This window comes from Delphinapterus leucas, chromosome 5 (assembly GCF_059928025.1).
Source record: "Delphinapterus leucas isolate spDelLeu-1000000601 "Yukka" chromosome 5, BTC_Dleu_Yukka2, whole genome shotgun sequence".
Taxonomy (NCBI): domain Eukaryota; kingdom Metazoa; phylum Chordata; class Mammalia; order Artiodactyla; family Monodontidae; genus Delphinapterus; species Delphinapterus leucas.
Window position 1 is genome coordinate 101,501,462 of NC_143133.1, and position 18,526 is coordinate 101,519,987.

Consider the following 18,526-nt stretch of genomic DNA (forward strand, 5'->3'; position numbering starts at 1 on the left):
GGTGGCGCAGTGGTTGAGAGTCTGCCTGCCGATGCAGGGGACACGGGTTCATGCCCCGGTCCGGGAGGATCCCACATGCTGCAGAGCAACTGGGCCCGTGAGCCATGGCCACTGAGCCTGCGCATCCAGAGCCTGTGCTCCGCAACGGGAGAGGCCACAACAATGAGAGGCCTGCGTACCACACACACACAAAAAAAATGTCCTGGGTCGACATTTTTGATAGAAATTACATTAAATCCGTAGATTGCTTTGGGTAGTATGGCCATCTTAACAATATTAAATTCTTCCAATCCAAGAGCATGAGACGCTTTTCCATTTCCTCAAATCATCTTCAATTTTCTTTATCAATGCTTTATAGTCCTCAGCATATAAGACTTTCACCTCCTTGGTCAGGTTTATTCCTAAGTATTTTATTCTTTTTGGTGCAATTTTAAAAGGGATTTTAAAACTTGCCCTTTAAAAGGGATTTTAAAACTTGCCCCTTCTGATATTCCATTGTTAGTGTAAAGAAATGCAACTAATTTCTGTATATTAACCTTGTGCCCTTCTACCTTGCTGAATTTGATTGTCAGTTCTAGTATTTTTTACCTGGAGTCTTTCGGGTTTTCTATATGGAGATTATGTCATCTGTATATGATGACAATTTTACCTTACCTTTCCAATTTGGATACATTTTATTTTTCTTTCCCTTGTCTGATTGCTGTGGCTAGGACTTCCGATACTATGTTGAATGCACGTGGTGAGAGTAGGCATCCTTGCCTTTTTCCAGATTTTACATGAATATTTCTTGAAAAGTGTTACATATGTCTCTAAATATATAAAAACAAAAAAATAATGAGGCAGAAACATACATGAAAAGGCAACAGAAGCTGACACTGAAGAGAGTGATGAAATTGTGTTTTAAGAGATGGGTTAGTGGAGTGGAGGATGTGGAGGGTAGAGGAAAAATTGATCCCATATATTTCTGTACCATTTGAGTTTTAAAAAATATGCATACTTCAATATTTGGTTAATTAATAAAAATTTTCTAAAGATATTAGGTTAACAAAGTAATTTACCACTCACTATGGATAATGTATTATTCCCATGGCTTTTGCTACTCAGGGAATTTATTCATCCTCATTGAATGTACTTGCTTGTTTTATTTTTGTTTGGTAGGTGTTTTGGGGGTTTCTGCAGTTCATTGTATACTGTCATTATTACTTTACACAAGAGTAATCTCTTCATTTTTACTTTTTCCCTTTATCTTCACCTCCTACTCCTAATCTCCCTCACCCAGGCACACACACTACTGCACTTGACAAAATTTTTTATATATTTATGCATCCTGGCAAAATATGAAGTGTTGCTTTTTGTTGTTATGACTGCTAGATGGCTACTTTTACTGCTGTGCTTGTGTATCTATGTGTATCATACATGAATCATTGGAGTAGGGTATTGTTTTAAATTACTGAAATACAGGACTGATATTTGTTTTTACAGGACCACACATATATTGGACTTCAGTATCCAGAAGTCACTTGCGTTTGGTTGTCTACGATAGGCAGATATTTACCAATATCACTATGTTTCATTTTAGGTGTTTGATTTTATTTTTCCTGGTTTAGTAGCAAAATACTGTACTGAATGAATAATGAATTCCAGCTGATTTCCAGTATACACAGTGCAGTGTTTATGTGAGGAAAACTATATATTTCCTGACAAACCATTTAAAATCACTTTCTATTAAATTCCCACACTAGCCCTGTTGAATGCATGGAATGCTGACATGAGAGACACAGTCCCTTCTTTTTTTTTAAACCATATTAATACATTTTTATTGATAGCAGTTCTCATACCAGAATAGCAGAATAGGTTTACTACCACAACTATTGGAATGCTTTGAAAAGTTTCTCACAGATAAAATTTCAAAATGCAGAGCTCTTGCAATTCAAATATCTTCGGGGCACTTCTAAATCACTGAAATATTAAATTATATTCACTATAGTTCAATGTTCTATAGGAAAACATACAACCACACTGATCCATGAATTTATCATTCAAAAATCATCAAATATATATTGTGAAGAAAATAACTTTCAGTAAAAATTAGCATAAATTTAAAACAAAATCACCCTTCTATATCAAAAGTCATGAATCAAAAGAGGGGTTACATTAGTTACAGGAAGTACTTGAATGTTTCCTTTGATATCAACTCAGAATATAACTCAACAGTCCCTTCTTTGTGGAGGTAGAGTCTCCTAGGAGGACAGACTGGAAGCAACACAACATTTGTCTCAGCCCACACATGATGGAGAATTCAGGTGAGAGGATAAGAAGCTGCCCTAAACTTTTCCAGAAAATGTCATCCTCAACTGTGAGCTGTCTCACTACTGAAAGCATAAAGTGTAGGATGCTTGTGGAGGTAGTGAGGGGGCAGGTCCTGTGGGATTCAGAATGGTCCCAGGTTTCCAGAGGCAGGGGCAGGGGCAGGGGCAGGCTGCACCTTTAGGCCCAGGCCCAGGGGATAGAAGTGTCAGGGCTCTTCACTGCCCTTGTGTAGGGCAGGATAGTAGGTGTCTAGGCTTTGGGATTCTGAGTAGAACTCACCTGGGCTGTGATCTCACTCTCCTTCTATGACCTCTCTGGCCCTCAATTTTCTCATCTCTCAGTTGGGAGCCATTATTGTGAGGGTCATGTGTGGTGAAGAAACCCATTTAGACTGTGCAGGGTCCTGAGAGCTTGTCTGCTGCCTTTAGGGCCTGAGAGGTTGAGAAAGGCTTTGGAAATCTAGAAAACAGAAAGAGGACAAAGTCTGGAAACACCTCCTTTAAGGGGTAGACAGAATTGAAGCAACCTGTGAAGGGATAGGCCAAGAATGTTCAACAATTTCACCTGAGAAAAACAAAAGTGAGGACTTTCCATAGATCCAGAAACTAGATCATTGATGGGATTAGAGAGAGGGGATTAAGGTAAGAGTGTCTTCCACGCCCTGGACAGAAGACGCAATCAGAGAGGAAGATGGGAGGTGCCATCAGCAGCCTGTAATCTCCCAGGCTGATTGCATCTGCAGTCTGTCCATTGGGATGAAGGAAGCCACCTCACTACAGGCTTATAAAGGCCCAAGGGGCCAGATTCTGACCCCAGCAATGAACAGAGAAGGTGGGCTGTTTCATGCTTTCAGACTTGGATCCAGACCTGGATTGAGGAAGACCTTCTGCTCTGTGGGGAAGAAGCCAAGAGTCCCAGTGGGTGGAGCCAGGATACCCACAAAGGCCTTGAGGATACAGAGCAGCTCCCCCAACACAGAGCCAAGACTGAGAAGCATGAGCAGGCGAGCATGGACTTGGGGACAGAATCTCAGGTGGGCCTGAGCAGGGACAAACAAGCTACTCAGGGGACACTGTGTGACCCCACCCTGGTGGAGAAGGGCCAAGTTGGGGTGGTCTGGGAGGTCCTAGAGGGCAGGAGGTTCTCATTCCATTCGTTTGGAACAGACTCTCTGGCTGGCAGAGTGGAAAATTCTGTGGGTTCAGAGGAGAATAGGGAGGAGGGAATCTTTAGCTGTGGGTGTGGATGTGACCTGACATCTGCCTCTCACCTGCGGGAGGTGTGGGCAAGTCCCAGGGGCTCCTGTGGCTGAGGGGTGGGGGGCAGGTGTGGGTTTGGGACCTGCTGTGTGTCAAGCACCCTGCTCTCAGCTGTTCCGTTTTCTTCTCAATATATGGGCTCCCTAGTTAAGGTTTTATGTATGTGCCTGTGTTGTTACTTTATGGAAGATAAATAATTGCTGGCTATCATAAGGACATATACACACAGTTTCCTTTGATATTGTAATCAACTGTGTGAAATCTGTTTTAGTGTAACAGAGATAAGGTTAACCTTTTAAGCCCTGTTTCTTTTTCTTCTTTTGGGACTCAGGCCCCAGGGACTTTGTTCTTTAACCTGCAATGCCTGTTGTGCCCAAGGCTGTTCCCAGGTCCTTTTCCAAAATGTCTGTGCTCTTGTCTTCCTGTCTTAGAATGATAGTATTATTTTCATGTATTTGAACTTGCAGCCAGCTCAGGTCAATTACTTGTAATGGTGGTACATCATTTTTTTTTTAATTGAAGTACAGTTGATTTACAATGTTTTGTTAATTTCTGCTGTATAGCAAAGTGATTCATATTATATATACATATACATTTTTTTTCCATTATGGTTTATATCAGTTCCCTGTGTTATACAGTAGGACCTTGTTGTTTATTCATTCTATGTATAATAGTTTGCATCTGCTAACCCCAAACTCCCATTCTGTCCATCTTCCTCCCCTTCCCTTTTCCAACCACAAGTCTGTTCTCTATGTCTGTGAGTCTGTTTCTGTTTCATAGATAGGTTAATTTGTACCATGTCTTCTGTTATACATATAAATGGTATCATATGGCATTAGTCTTTCTCTTTCTGACTTAGTATGATAATCTCTAGTTCCATCCATGTTACTGCAAATGGCATTATTTCATTCTTTTTAATGGCTGAGTAGAATTCCATTGTATATATATACCATATCTTCTTAATTCTTTCCCCTGTTGATGGACATTTAAGTTGTTTCCATGTCTTGTCTATTGTGAATAGTGCTGCAATGAACATAAGGGTGCATGTGTCGCTTTGGATTATAGTTTTGTCCAGCTATATGCCCAGAAGTGAGATTGCCAGGTCATATGGTAATTCTATTTTTAGTTTTTAGTTTTTTTTTTTTTTTGTGGTACGCGGGCCTCTCACTGTTGTGGCCTCTCCCGTTGTGGAGCACAGGCTCCAGACGCGCAGGCTCAGTGGCCATGGCTCACGGGTCCAGCTGCTCCGCAGCATGTGGGATCTTCCCGGACCAGGGCCCGAACCTGTGTCCCCTGCATTGGCAGGCGGACTCTCAACCACTGCGCCACCAGGGAAGCCCTATTTTTAGTTTTTTTGAGGAACCTCCATACTGTTTTGCATATTGGCTACACCAAATTACATTCCCAGGTTGGTACGTCTTCTGAGTCTGCTGTAATCTCTAACTTTCCCCTTGGATACAGAGACTGAAGGGGTGTGGACACTTTAGGATGGAGGAAGAGGGAGAGTTGTGGCTCAAAGAAAGAAGAGAAAAGCTGGCTGGTCTGGCTGGGGCAGGAGCACACTGAGAACACTGGTCAGCCTTGTGAAAAGAGTTTTTACATAGAACAAGTTACGCTTGTAATTTAATGGGGAAATAGTAGAACAAACCCAATGTATCCTTTCCAAGTGTTGACAAAACAAAAAACCACACACTGTTAGAGTGACTTCAACAACAGAAACTCATTTTCCCAGTTCTGGAGGCTGGAAGTTGAATATCAAAGTCCTGGCAGGCTCACTTTCTCCTGAGGCCTCTCTCCCAGGTGGCCTCCTCCTGGCTGTGACCTCACATGGCCTTTCCTCTGTGGATGCCCATCCCTGATGTCTCTTCCCCTTCTAAGGACATCTGTCAATGTTGCATAAGGGCCTCTCCCCAGCAGCCTCATTTTACCTTAATCAGCACATTACAGACTTTATTACCATATAGGGTCCCATTCTGATGTACTGGGAGTTAAGCTTCAACTTATGGACCGTGGGGGGCACACAGTTCAGCCCACAACATCCCACGTACACATCAAGTGAGTGATGCCCCCAGCCAACCCTGCTCCTCATCACTGGGAAGCAAATCCTGCATATCATAGGGTTTTCAATGTAAGTAGTGTACTCTGTGTCTTTCAAGTATAGGATGTCTTTTCATTAATAACCTTTAAAAAATTATCACATGTCCACAGTCCCAACTGACTACAATTGTCTTTTTGTTTGGATGTATGTATTTCAATTAAGAATAAAAGCCTTGTCAAATATTGTTGATTACATACATGCTCTTTATTTCTGTAATATACATTCTTTTCCCTCTTGTTACTATTTTCTTGAAGGAGCTGGTGAGTTGTGCCATAGAGTTGCCCACACCTGGATTTTGCCGATTGTGTCCCTGTGCTGTTGATTTTCGTCACTACTGGGAGCAGTGGCTCTCTGTGAAGAAGAGGACCACCTAGAAAGCTCGCTTTCATTCAGCCCATTAAGTAAAAGGGACAGAAGTGCCAAAGGAAGCAGAGACTGACTGGGGCTCTCAGTCCTCCTGGCGGCTGCTGAAGGGTTGAAGGGAAGGGGTAGAAATAGGCCTGAGTGGCCACAGCTCCCTGCAGATCCTGGCAAACCTACTGGCAGCCATGAAGGAGCAGAGAGAAGGCTGAAGGGTCAGGTGGTTCTCATTTGTCCCCATCCCTGGAGAGCCAGGTTTCTCTGAAGGGAGTCTCCTCAGACGTAAACCCTCCCTGCACAATGGCCCTGGCATCTTCCCTGGCACAGCTCCAAGCAGAGGCCAGCTGCCCCATCTGCCTGGATTACCTGAGAGATGCAGTGACCACTGACTGGGCACAACTCCTTGTTACCCCTGCATCCAGCAGTGCTGGGAGGGTCTCCACGACATCTTCCCCTGTCGTGTCTGCCTCCAGCCCTGCCCTGACAAGGGCATCAGGAGGAACAGCCAGTTATGTCTCATGATTGATTGTGTGAGGAACCTTCCCAACACGGAGGACATGAAGAAATGGCAGAAAGAGAAACCCCTGTGTGAGAAGCACAGGCATGTTCTGAGCCTGTTCTGTGAGAAGGACCTGGAGCTGCTGTGTCCCCAGTGCAGGGTCTTCTCTGACCACCGTGGTCACCCCCTGGCACCCATGGAGCAGGCTGCACCCTCTCCCAGGAGGAGGATCAAAGCCCACATTGAGCCCCTGACAAAGCAGCTTGAAGATGCTGAAAAGGCATTAGAGATGCAAATCTCCAAATCATCTGACTTGATGTGGGAGGTAGAGAATCAAAGGAATTAATTGTACTCTGAAGTTGTACACATTAAGCATTTCTTGGGAATGGAGCACGATCTAGTTCATGTTAGGTTACTAAATGAAGAGAAGCGTGTTCAAGATAAAATAATTGAAGAAAAAAACCAAATATCAAACCACGGACCCACGTTGCAAAGTCTGCTTGATGAAATAACTGAGAAGTGTTTGCAGCCTGACCTGGATTTACTGACAGACATTGAAAGGATCCACAGCACATATGAAAACTTAGAGAGTCCAACAGGCTTTTCTTATGATTTAAAGGAGGAGGTTTTCACTCTCCCCCAACAATATTTTGGCCTCCACAAAATGATCAGCACATTTCACGTAGACTTGACATTTAATCCTGAAACTGCTCACCACAGTCTCATCATCTCACAGGACAGGAAAATGGCAACATTTCGAGGGATGGAACCAAACTGTGTTCTTAATCCCGAGGCATTTACTTCTCACCTAGAAGTCCTGAGTTCTGAGGGATTTGACGCTGGCAGGCATTTTTGGCAGGTAAAAGAAAAAGGCCTGGGTGAATGGTCCTTAGGTGTGTGTAAAGAAACTTGCCCCAGAAATGCTCCATCATCACCATCACCAAGCAATGGTTGCTGGCGAATTCAGCTCTGGGGTACTACTCATGGCATACGGAATTCAGGATACACCTGTTGGATTGGTGTTTTTCTGGACTACGAGTTGGGGGAAGTTTCTTTTTACAATTTGAATGATAGATCTCATTTATATACATTCAGTGACATATTTACAGAAAGACTTATGCCCTATTTCTCTATTGGACCTTCTTCCAAATCTCTTACAATAAGTCTAGTTGAAGGTGAGTGCTGAGCCCCCTTGGAAGACATTCTGTGTGTTCTACTTTCTTCCTGTGTCCAGGGAAAGTCCTTGCAATAAAGAGTCTGAGTCCATCTTTGATGTCTGACTGCTGATGTCTTTTTAATACTCCCCCTCTGGCTTCACCTCTGCCCCATATCTGGGCAAATGGTCAGGGCAGCCTGACCTTGACTAGGTTTAGGGTGGTTCTAACCCAGGAAGGCCCTGCCTGCAGAGGAGCTCTTCCAAACCAGCAAAAACCTCCAAGCTAGCGGCTTTTTCCCCTTCTCTCAAGCCATTTTTGGACCGGTGGCCTCCCTGACTCCACATGAAGATTCAGTGAGTGCAAATAAACCATTTTACACCCTCTTGGTGTGTTTGTGGCATTAGCAGTTTTGACAGCAGAATCAAATTTTGTGTGGCTTGAGTTTTGCCTCACTGGGTTGACCATAATGGTCCTTAGAATACTGTATAATCCAAGTTTATTTTTCAGATATTCTGATCCCCAGAGGCAGGGTATATTCATTTTTATTTTTCAACTACCATAATGCAGGATGTTTCAGCCTATGTTTTCTAAAATTATAATACTGAACTTGCAATTCCCCATTTCTCCTGTGAAAAGTTTGGAAATCTATTACAAATTCCTTGAAAATGTAATATTTACCAAAAACAAAACAAAACAAAGGAAAGAAACCACTTCACACTATTGGTTCTTCCAGAAAATTCTATCACAAAATATCTAATTTGTCTTTTTTGAAGTATAGTTGATTCACAGTATTGTATTAGTTTCAGATGTAAAGCGAACTGATTCAGTAGTGTATGTATGTATATATACTGTACTATAGAGTAAATCCTGTTGTTTATTTATTTTATGTAGGGTGGGATGTACCTGTTACTCCCACACTCCTAATTTATCCCTCCCTCCTCTCCTGTTTGGTAACCATGAGTTTTCTATTTCTGTGAGTCGGTTTCTCTTTTGTATATAAGTTCATTTTTACTATATTTTAGATTTCACATATAAGTGATATCCTATGATATTTGCCTTTCTCCATCTTACTTACTTCACTCAGCATGACAATCTCTAGGCCCATCCATGTCGCTGCAGATGGCATTATTTTATTCTTTTCTATGGCTATTTTATTCTATAATATTCTTTCTATTTTATTCTTTTCTATGGAGTAATATTCCATTGTATATATGTACCACATCTTCTTTATCCATTCTTCTGTTGATGGACATTTAGGTTGCTTCCACGTCTTTGCTATTGTAAGTAGTGCTGCTATGAACATTGTGGTGCACATATCTGTTCGAATTAGTTTTCCTCTTTTCCGGATATATGCCCAGGATTGGGATTGCTGGATCATATGGTAATTCTATACTTTCTAAGGAACCTCCATACTGTTTTCCATTGTGGCTGAACGAATTTACGTTCCCATGAACAGTGTAGAAGGGTTCCCTTTTCTCCACACCCTCTCCAGCATCTATTATTTGTAGACTTTTTGATGATGGCCATTCTGACCAGTGGGAGGTGATACCTCATTGATGTTTTGATTGCTTTTCTCCAATAATTAGCCACATTGGGCATCTTTTCATTTGCTCGTTGGCCATCTGGATGTCTTCTTTGGAAAAATGTCTATTTAAGTCCTCTGCACATTTTTTGATTGGGTTTATTTTGTCCATGTTGAGTTGTTTGAACTCTTTGTATATTTTGGAAGTTAAGCCCTTGTTGGTTGCATCATTTGCAAATATTTTCTCCCAGTCCATAGGTTGTCTTTTCATTTTATTTATGGTTTTCTTTTCTGTGCAGAAGCATATAAGTTTGATTAGGTCCCATTTGTTTATTTTTGCTTTTTTTTTTTTTTTTTTGCCTTGGGAGACTGATCTAAGAAAACATTGCAGTGATTTCTGTCAGAGAATGTTTTGCCCTGTTCTAGGAGTTTTCTGCTGTCATGTCTTATATCTACGTCTTTAAGAAATTTTATTTTTGTGTATGGTGTGAGGGAGTGTTCAAACTTTATTGATTTACATACAGTGGTCTACCTTTCCCAACATCACTTGCTGAAGGGACAGTCTTTTCTCCATTGTATAATCTTGCCTACTTTTTAAAATTAATGGACTGTAGGTGTGTGGGTTTATTTCTGGGCCCTGTATTCTGTTCCATTGATCCATATGTCTGTTTTTGTGTCAATACTATGCTGTTTTGATTCCTAAAGCTTTGTAGTAGTCCTCTGAAATTTGTAGGGTACTTTCTTCTTTTTTTTAAGACTTGCTTTGGCAATTCTGGGCCTTTTGAGGTCCCATATAAATTTTAGGATTTTTTGTTCTTGCTCTGTGAAAAATGTCATGGGTCATTTGATAAGGATCACATTAAATCTGTAGATTGCTTTGGGAAGTATGACCATTTTAACTACATTAATTCTTCCAAGAGCATGGGATATCTTTCTATTTCCTTGAATCATCTTCAATTTCCTTTATCAGTGTTTTATACTTCTCAGCATGTAAGTATTTCACCTCCTTGCTTAGGTTTATTCTGAGGGGTTTCTTTTTTTTTTCAATGTGATTTTTTTTGTTTTTTGGTACGCAGGCCTCTCACTGTTGTGGCCTCTCCCGTTGCGGAGCACAGGCTCCGGACGCGCAGGCTCAGCAGCCATGGCTCACGGGCCTAGCTGCTCCGCGGCAGGTGGGATTTTCCCGGACCGGGGCAAGAACTCGTGTCCCCTGCATCGGTAGGAGGACTCTTAACCACTGTGCCACCAGGGAAGCCCTCAATGTGATTTTAAATGTGATTTTTTTTTTAACTTTCTCTTTTTGATATTTCACTGTTAATGTAAAGAAATTCAACAAATTTCTGTATGTTAATCTTGTATCTTGCTACCTTGCTCAATTCATTTAACAGTTCTAATAGTTTTTGCGTGGAGTCTTTAGGATTTTCTATATAGAGTATCATGATAATGGCATATACTGACAATATTACCTCTTTCCTTCCAATTTGCATACATTTTATTTATTTTTCTTGTCTGAATGCTATGACTAGGAGGTCCAATACTCCGTTGAATAGAGGTGATGAGATTGAGCATCCTTGTCTTTTTCCAGAATTTAGCAGGCAATCTTTCAGCTTTTCACTGTTGAGTATTATGTTGGTCGTTGGTCATAAATGGTTTAAATTATGTTGATATATATCCCCTCTATACCCACTTTGGTGAGAGTTTTTGTCATGCAGGGATGTTAAATTTATTAAATGTTTTTTCGGCATCTATTGAGATGGTCAGGTGGTTTTTATCTTTTGTTGATGTGGTTTATCACATTGATTGATTTGTGTATGTTAAACCATCCTTGTGAACTTAGGATGAATTCTACTTGGTCATCTTGAATGATCTTTCTTTTTTTTAATTTTTATTGGATTATAGTTGATTTACAGTGCTGTATTAGCTTCAGGTATACAGCAAAGTGAATCAGTTATACATACACACACACCCACTATTTCCTAGATTCTTTTCCCATATAGGCCATTGCAAAGTATTGAGTAGAGTTCCCTGCGCTATAGAGTAGGTCTTTATTAGTTATCTATTTTATATATGGTAGCATGTATACGTCAATCCCATTCTCCCAATTAACCCCTCCCCCCTTAGCCCCTGGAAACCATATGTTTGTTTTCTATATCTGTATCTCTACTTCTGTTTTGTAGATAAGTTCATTTGTACACTTTTTTTAGATTCCACATATAAGTGGAATATGCACAAAAAGCAAAAAAAAATCTTATGATATTTGTCTTTCTCTCATCATGTCAATCTTTAGGTCAATCCATGTTGCTGCAAATGGCTTTATTTTGTTCTTTTTTATGGCTGAGTAATATTCCATTGTATATATGTACCACATCCTCTTTATCCATTCCTCTGTTGATGGACATTTAGGTTGCTTCCATGTCCTGGTTATTGTAAACAGTGCTGTAATGAACATTGGGGTGCATGTATCTTTTCAAATTATGGTTTTCTCCTAATATATGCCCAGGGGTGGGCTTGCTGGTATAATCTTTTTTATGTGATCTTGGATTTGGTTTGCTAATATTTTGTTGAGAATTCTGGCATCTGTATTCATCTAAGATATTCACCTATAATCGTATTTTTTGGTGGTATCTTTGTCTCCTTTTGGTATCAGGGTGCTGGTGGCTTCATAGAATGTCTTTGAGAGTGTTGCCTCCTTTTCAGTATTTTTGCAGAGTTTGTGAAGGATCGGTATAAATTATTCTTTGTAGACTTGATACATTTCCCCAGTGAAGCCATCTGGTCCTGGACTTTTGTTTGCAGGGAGTTTCTTTTTCCTATAAATTTTATTTTATTTCTAGTGATCTGTCTGTTCAAATTATCTGTTTCTTCTTGATCCATTTTGCCATGCTGTATTTTCTAAAAACTGGTCGATTTCTTCTAGGTTGTCCATTTTGTTGGCATATAACTGTTCATAATATTTTCTTATGGTATTTTTTATTTCTGCAATATCCGTTGTTATTTCTTCTCTTTCGTTGCTTATTTTGTTTAATGGGTCCTGTCTCTTTTCTTCTTGGTGAACCTAGCCAGAGGTTTGTCAATTGTGTTTATCCTCCCAAAAAAACAGCTCTTGGTTTTATTAATTTTCTATATTGTTTTTATTAATCTCTATTTTATTTATTTCATCTCTCATCTTTATTATTTCCTTCCTTTTTCTGACTTTCAGTTTTGTTTGTCCTTTCTCTAATTCTTACAGGTGGTAGGTTAGGTTGTTCATGTGGAGTGCTTCTTGTTTTATGAGGAGGTTCTGTATGGTATAGGCTTCCTGCTTAGAACTGATTTTGCTGCTTCCCATAGCATTTATATGGTTATGTTTACATTGCTGTTTGGCTCAAGGTATTTTTAAATTTTCTATTTGATTTCATAGTTGACCCAATAGCTTTTTAGTTGCCTGTTGTTTAGTCCCCATGTATTATTTTTTTCTCATTCTGTGGTTGATTTCTAATTTCATGCCATTGAGGTCAGAAAAGATGCTTGAAATAATTTCTACCCTCTTAAATTTGTTAAGGCTTGTTTTGTGTCCTAGACTGTTGTCTATCCTAGAGAATGTTCCATATGCATTTGAAATAATGTGTATTCTGGGTTTTTTTTGGATGTGGCATCCTGTATGTATCAATTAAGTCTAGCTGTCTTATTGTGTCTTTTAGGATTTCTGTTGCCATATTGATTTTCTGCCTGGAAGATGTGTCCATTGATGTCACTGGACTGTTAAAGTCTCTGACTCTTACCATATTCCTGTCAATTTCTCCTTCTCTGTCTGTTAGTATTTGTTTTGTGTATTTAGGTGCTCCTATTCAGGGTGCATATATGTTAAAGAGTTTGATAGCCTCTTAAGGTATTGACTCTTTTACCATTATATAGAGTCCTACTTCATCTTTCTTTCTGGCTTTTGTTTTAAAGTCTATTTTGTCTGGCATGTGTATTGATACCACTACTTTCTTTTAATTTCCATTGGGATGAAATATTTTTTCCATCCCCTCACTTCCAAAATATGTGTGTCTTTTGCCTTAAAGTAGGTCTCTTGTAGACAGCATGTTGTAGAGTCTTGTTTTATTTTCCAATCTGCCACTGTATGTCTTTTGATCAGACTTTTTAGTCCATTGATATTTAAAGTACTTTTTCAACCATAATTCAAAAAGAGTCATGTACCACAATGTTCATTGCAGCACTATTTACAATAGCCACGAAATGGAAGCACCCTAAGTGTTCATTGACAGATGAATGGATAAAGAAGATGTGGCCCATATATATAGTGGAATATTACTCAGCCATAAAAAGAAACGAAATTGAGTTATTTGTAGTGAGGTGGATGGACCTAGAGTCTGTCATACAGAGTGAAGTACGTCAGAAAGAGAAAAAGAAATAGCATATGCTAACACATATGTATAGAATCTAAAAAAAGGGGGAAAAATGTTCTGAAGAACCCAGGGGCAGGACAGGAATAAAGACGCAGACACAGAGAATGGACTTGAGGACACAGGGAGGGGGAAGGGTAAGCTGGGACGAAGTGAGAGAGTGGCATGGACATATACACACTGCCAAATGTAAAATAGATAGCTAGTGGGAAGCAGCCGCATAGCACAGGGAGATCAGCTTGGTGCTTTGTAACCACCTAGAGGGGTGGGATAGGGAGAGTGGGAGGGAGACGCAAGAGGGAGGAGATATGGGGATATATGTATACATATAGCTGATTCACTTTGTTATACAGCAGAAACTAACACAACATTGGAAAGCAATTACACTCCAATAAAGATTAAAAAAAAAGTATAGGGAACAAATCTATCATTCTAATTGTAGAAGGAAACCTCACCCAACTCATAGTTCAGAAAAATACCAATATTACTGGGTTCTACCATGGACAGGATGGTTTCTCTTAGGACTTGACACAACATCAGTTCTCTAAACATATCACCCATCTGCCTAGAATCGACTCTCAACTACTGGGTGATTTCGCCAGTTCCTAGGAAAATAATCTCGGCACAGTCTTGTTTCCCACTTCTATCTCACAGTAATGTCTGCCAGAATGAAATCTATTACAACATGGGACAGCAGGACAGAGATAAAATCTACTTGGGTAATAAAAAGTTTGGCTTTCTCTTTCCATATTGCACAATTTTTCCATCCTCGGAGACAATAAGTTGAGGATGTGCTGTTTCAAGGTCTAAAATCACATCTACTAGAAATGGCTTGGTAATTCTATCAATGCCAGAATATTGTAGAGGAAGGTTAAATCCATACTTGTTTAATTGGAATGAAAATGCTCAGAGCATTTCAGGATTTGATACTTGCACTGGATACTCTTAACCTGCCTCAGTAATTCCAGTTCTGACTGCACACACTTACCCGCTACCTCCCTCAGCAGATGTTTCAATGTGGAAGCATGATCTGTAAATGTTACAAAGTTTTCACAGAGTTTTGTTAAAATGTCCATCTCTTCATCTTCCATCTGCCTGGGAATATCCTCTTGCTGATTCTGTAGAAACAGTCTAAATTTGCTCACATTCAAAATTTATTTCTCCTCTCCTATATTTAACCTGCTTCCTCTGTTCAACTGATTGGCTGGCTTGCAGAGTTATCACTTTTTCAACTTGTTCCATATCACTCTTCAAGTGCTCAACGGTACACTGTAGAATTTTCTTGTGATGAGAGGCAGCTTTCTTAATGGGGCAAATGTAGTGTTTCCATTGTTGAATAAAGAAACTGCACTGTGTACATAAAACCTCTAGGTCCTTCCCTAAAAAGGGCCAGAAACTGATTGTGCTTCTCACACACAGAACTCTCTTTCTGCCCCTTCCACGTGCTCCTTCTGATCTGGAGTAAATTAGCAATTTCAGTCAAATGACTGAGCTGGGGAAGGTATCAGCTAGGTCCTTCCAAGCCATGTTGATGCATGAGTGACAGAAGTTGTGCCAACAGTTGATGGTTACTGGATCTTTCCAGTTATCCACACAGATGGGGGTAGCTAGACACCTCTTGTGGCTGTACCAAGGCTGTCACAAACTCCACTGAGTTGAGAACAGAAGTGGTGGATAAGAATGCTCCCTCTGGCAAGGCCCGCTCAAGCTCAAGACCCAGTGAGAAGTGGATATCCTCCCCCAGGGATAGCAGATTGAACAGTTTTATGTTTCACTGGACCGCCATACTGATGACAGCCACCGAAGTCATGTTCAGTCCCCTGTACCTACCTCAACTTGAAGGGCAAGGGAGATTCACTGCTTGTAGCTCTATCACAAATTAGCCCACCCAGATTTAACATTAATGACTTTCTTCTACAAGTAACTAACCACAGGTTCAAGCAAGTAATCTCTCCACTGGGGAGAAAAGCTTTTAATTTCAAAATTTCCTAGACTGGCAATCACAATATAATAATTATTTCAGGCAAGAATCATCAATGACTGCAAATACTGTAAGGTAACATTTCATGGGAAATAATATATTCACACAATCTCAAAATATCACTCTGAGAATTATAGTTCATGTATAGAAAGACAAAATAAGTGCTTTACAATGTAGAGACTAGAGAACACCTCCTGACCAATGAATGGATAAATTAATGGCCTGCGATGGGAAGAAAAACAGCACATATGGAACAGTTCTGCCCCCCCCACCATTACCCAAATCTAATCACAGGGAAATAATCACCAAAATTGAAACCATGGAACATTCAATGGTCTTAAACACTGCATAAACAAGAATGACACTGAAAAAGAAATTATGGGGGAGTGTTCTACATTAAAAGAGACTAAAGAAACAACTAAGAGAAATTCATGATCTTAAGCTTTGATTCTAGATAGGCAGGAAAACTGCTGTAAAGTGGATAGTATGGGACAAAAGGGAAATTTTGAATACGCACTATTTATTGGACAAGAGTAATAGTTAACCATCTTGAATTCTAAAATTACACTTTAGCTACATAAGAAAGTATTCTATTCTTAGGAAATACATAATGAAATACTTATAGATGAGGGGTCATGAACTTTAAATGTTACTCTGAAATACTACTTTACCAAAAGCAGGTGTCATGGTTTTGGTATGATGTGGGAGTGTGATGGCTGTGACTATAAGACTTCATAGAGATGGAATAGTTCTATATTTGGTGGTGGCTACATGAATCTGCATGTGATAAGTGTCACAGAACTATACGTACTCATTTGACCAATATCAAATTCTTGGTTTTCATATAATATTGTTAAGAAACATGGGAACATGGGACCCCTCTGTACTACCTTTAAAAGTTCCTTGAATCTATCATTATTTCAAAATATTAAAGTTTAGAACCCAGGTTATAATCCTCAGTTTGGCTCAAATGAAATTCCCATTTTTCTTCTTAACTTGATTGTTAATTGAATTTTGTCAAAAACATGTACTATTTTTTATACTTAAAAAAAAATCATAATGTTGATATCTATAGTCAATATCACATTGATTAATAGCCACCCTCCTTCATGGACACGTCACCTTCATCTGGCTCTATCAAGGCCACTTTCAGAATGATGTTGTTAATCCACTAATTGCCAAATCCAACGGATTTTTTTTTACATGTATATGAAATATTTTTATTGTTGTCAGTTTTATAGAAACAGGGTTGTATTATTCACACTTTTCCGCATCTTGCTTTTCTTTTTTTTGAATTTTATTTAATTTATTTTTTTATACAGCAGGTTCTTATTAGTCATACATTTTATACACATCAGTGTATACATGTCAATCTCAATCTCCCAATTCATCACACCCCCACCCCCACCCCCACCCCCACCCCCCGCTGCTTTCCCCCCTTGTTGTCCATACGTTTGTTCTCTACATCTGTGTCTCAATTTCTGCCCTGCAGACCGCTTCACCTGTACCATTTTTCTAGATTCCACATATATGCCTTAATATATGATATTTGTTTTTCTCTTTCTGACTTACTTCACTCTGTATGACAGTCACTAGATTCATCCACGTCTCTACAAATGACCCAATTTCATTCCTGTTTATAGCTGAGTAATATTCCATTGTGTATATGTATCACACCTTCTTTATCCATTCATCTGTCGATGGGCATTTAGGTTGCTTCCATGACCTGGCTACTGTAAATAGTGCTTCAGTGAACACTTGGGTGTATGGCTCTTTATGAATTATGGTTTTCTCTGGGTATATGCCCAGTAGTGGGATTGCTGGGTCATATGGTAATTCTATTTTTAGTTTTTTAGGGAACCTTCATACTGTTCCCCATAGTGGCTGTATCAATTTACATTCCCACCAACAGTGCAAGAGGGTTCCCTTTTCTCCACACCCTCTCGATCATTTGTTGTTTGTAGATTTTCTGATGGTGCCCATTCTAACTGGTGTGAGGTGATACCTCACTGTAGTTTTGATTTGCATTTCTCTAATGATTAGTGATGTTGAGCAGCTTTTCATGTGCTTCTTGGCCATCTGTATGTCTTCTTTGGAGAAATGTCTATTTAGGTCTTCTGCCCATTTTTTGATTGAGTTGTTTGTTTTTTACTATTGAGCTGCATGAGCTGTTTATATATTTTGGAGATTAATCTTTTGTCTGTTGATTCATTTGCAAATATTTTTTTCCCATTCTGAGGGTTGTCTTTTCATCTTGTTTGTAGTTCCCTTTGTTCTGCAAAAGCTTTTAAGTTCCATTAGGTCTCTTTTGTTTATTTTCGAAAAACATGTACTATTGATTCAATTCTTTGGTAAAAATCTAGTAACTGGAAGAAGTGACAAACGAGGTACCTAGAGAATCCAGAAGGCTGTATGTGGTCCCTTCGCAGTGCCCTCTAGTTGTTCTGAACGTGTGGTTCCCAGACCAACATCATCAGCATCACCTGGGAGATGGTTAAAAATGCAGCTTCCTGGGTCCCACCTGGGATCTACTGTGTCAGAGCATGCAGGGGTGGCTCAGCAGTCTGTGTACAGGCCTTCCTCCTTTCATCACGCTGTGACTTATTTACAAATGGAGGGATGGTGGTACCCTGCATCGAGCAGGGCTATTGGTGCCATCCTTCCAGCAGCGTTTGCTCACTTCATGCCTCTGTGCCACATTTTGGTAATTCTCACAATATGTCAGTTTTTCATCATTATTATATTTGAATGGTGATCTGTGATGAGTGATCTTTGAAGTTACTACTATCACCCGCTGAAGGTTCATATGATGTTGTTAGCATGGCAATAAAAAATTTTTTAATTAAGGCATTACATTGTTTTTTAGACAAAATGCTATTGCACACATGATAGACTACAGTACAGTGTAAACACACTTTTGATACACATTGGGAAACCAAAACACTTGCATGA

The 18,526-nt window shown here is 39.8% G+C and overlaps 1 protein-coding gene and 1 pseudogene across 1 annotated transcript; one reads left to right on the plus strand and one right to left on the minus strand.

Annotated features, from left to right (window-relative positions):
• Positions 1-6,199: 6,199 nt before the first annotated feature.
• LOC149749197 (tripartite motif-containing protein 75-like) lies at positions 6,200-7,861 on the plus strand. Its single transcript, XM_089912282.1, is given in 2 exon segments — positions 6,200-6,415; positions 6,418-7,861. Coding segments are annotated over 2 exon segments (1,383 nt in total). The 5' UTR covers positions 6,200-6,327; the 3' UTR covers positions 7,713-7,861.
• A 6,073-nt stretch (positions 7,862-13,934) lies between these two features.
• LOC111168103 (tripartite motif-containing protein 60-like) lies at positions 13,935-15,361 on the minus strand (annotated as a pseudogene).
• Positions 15,362-18,526: the final 3,165 nt, after the last annotated feature.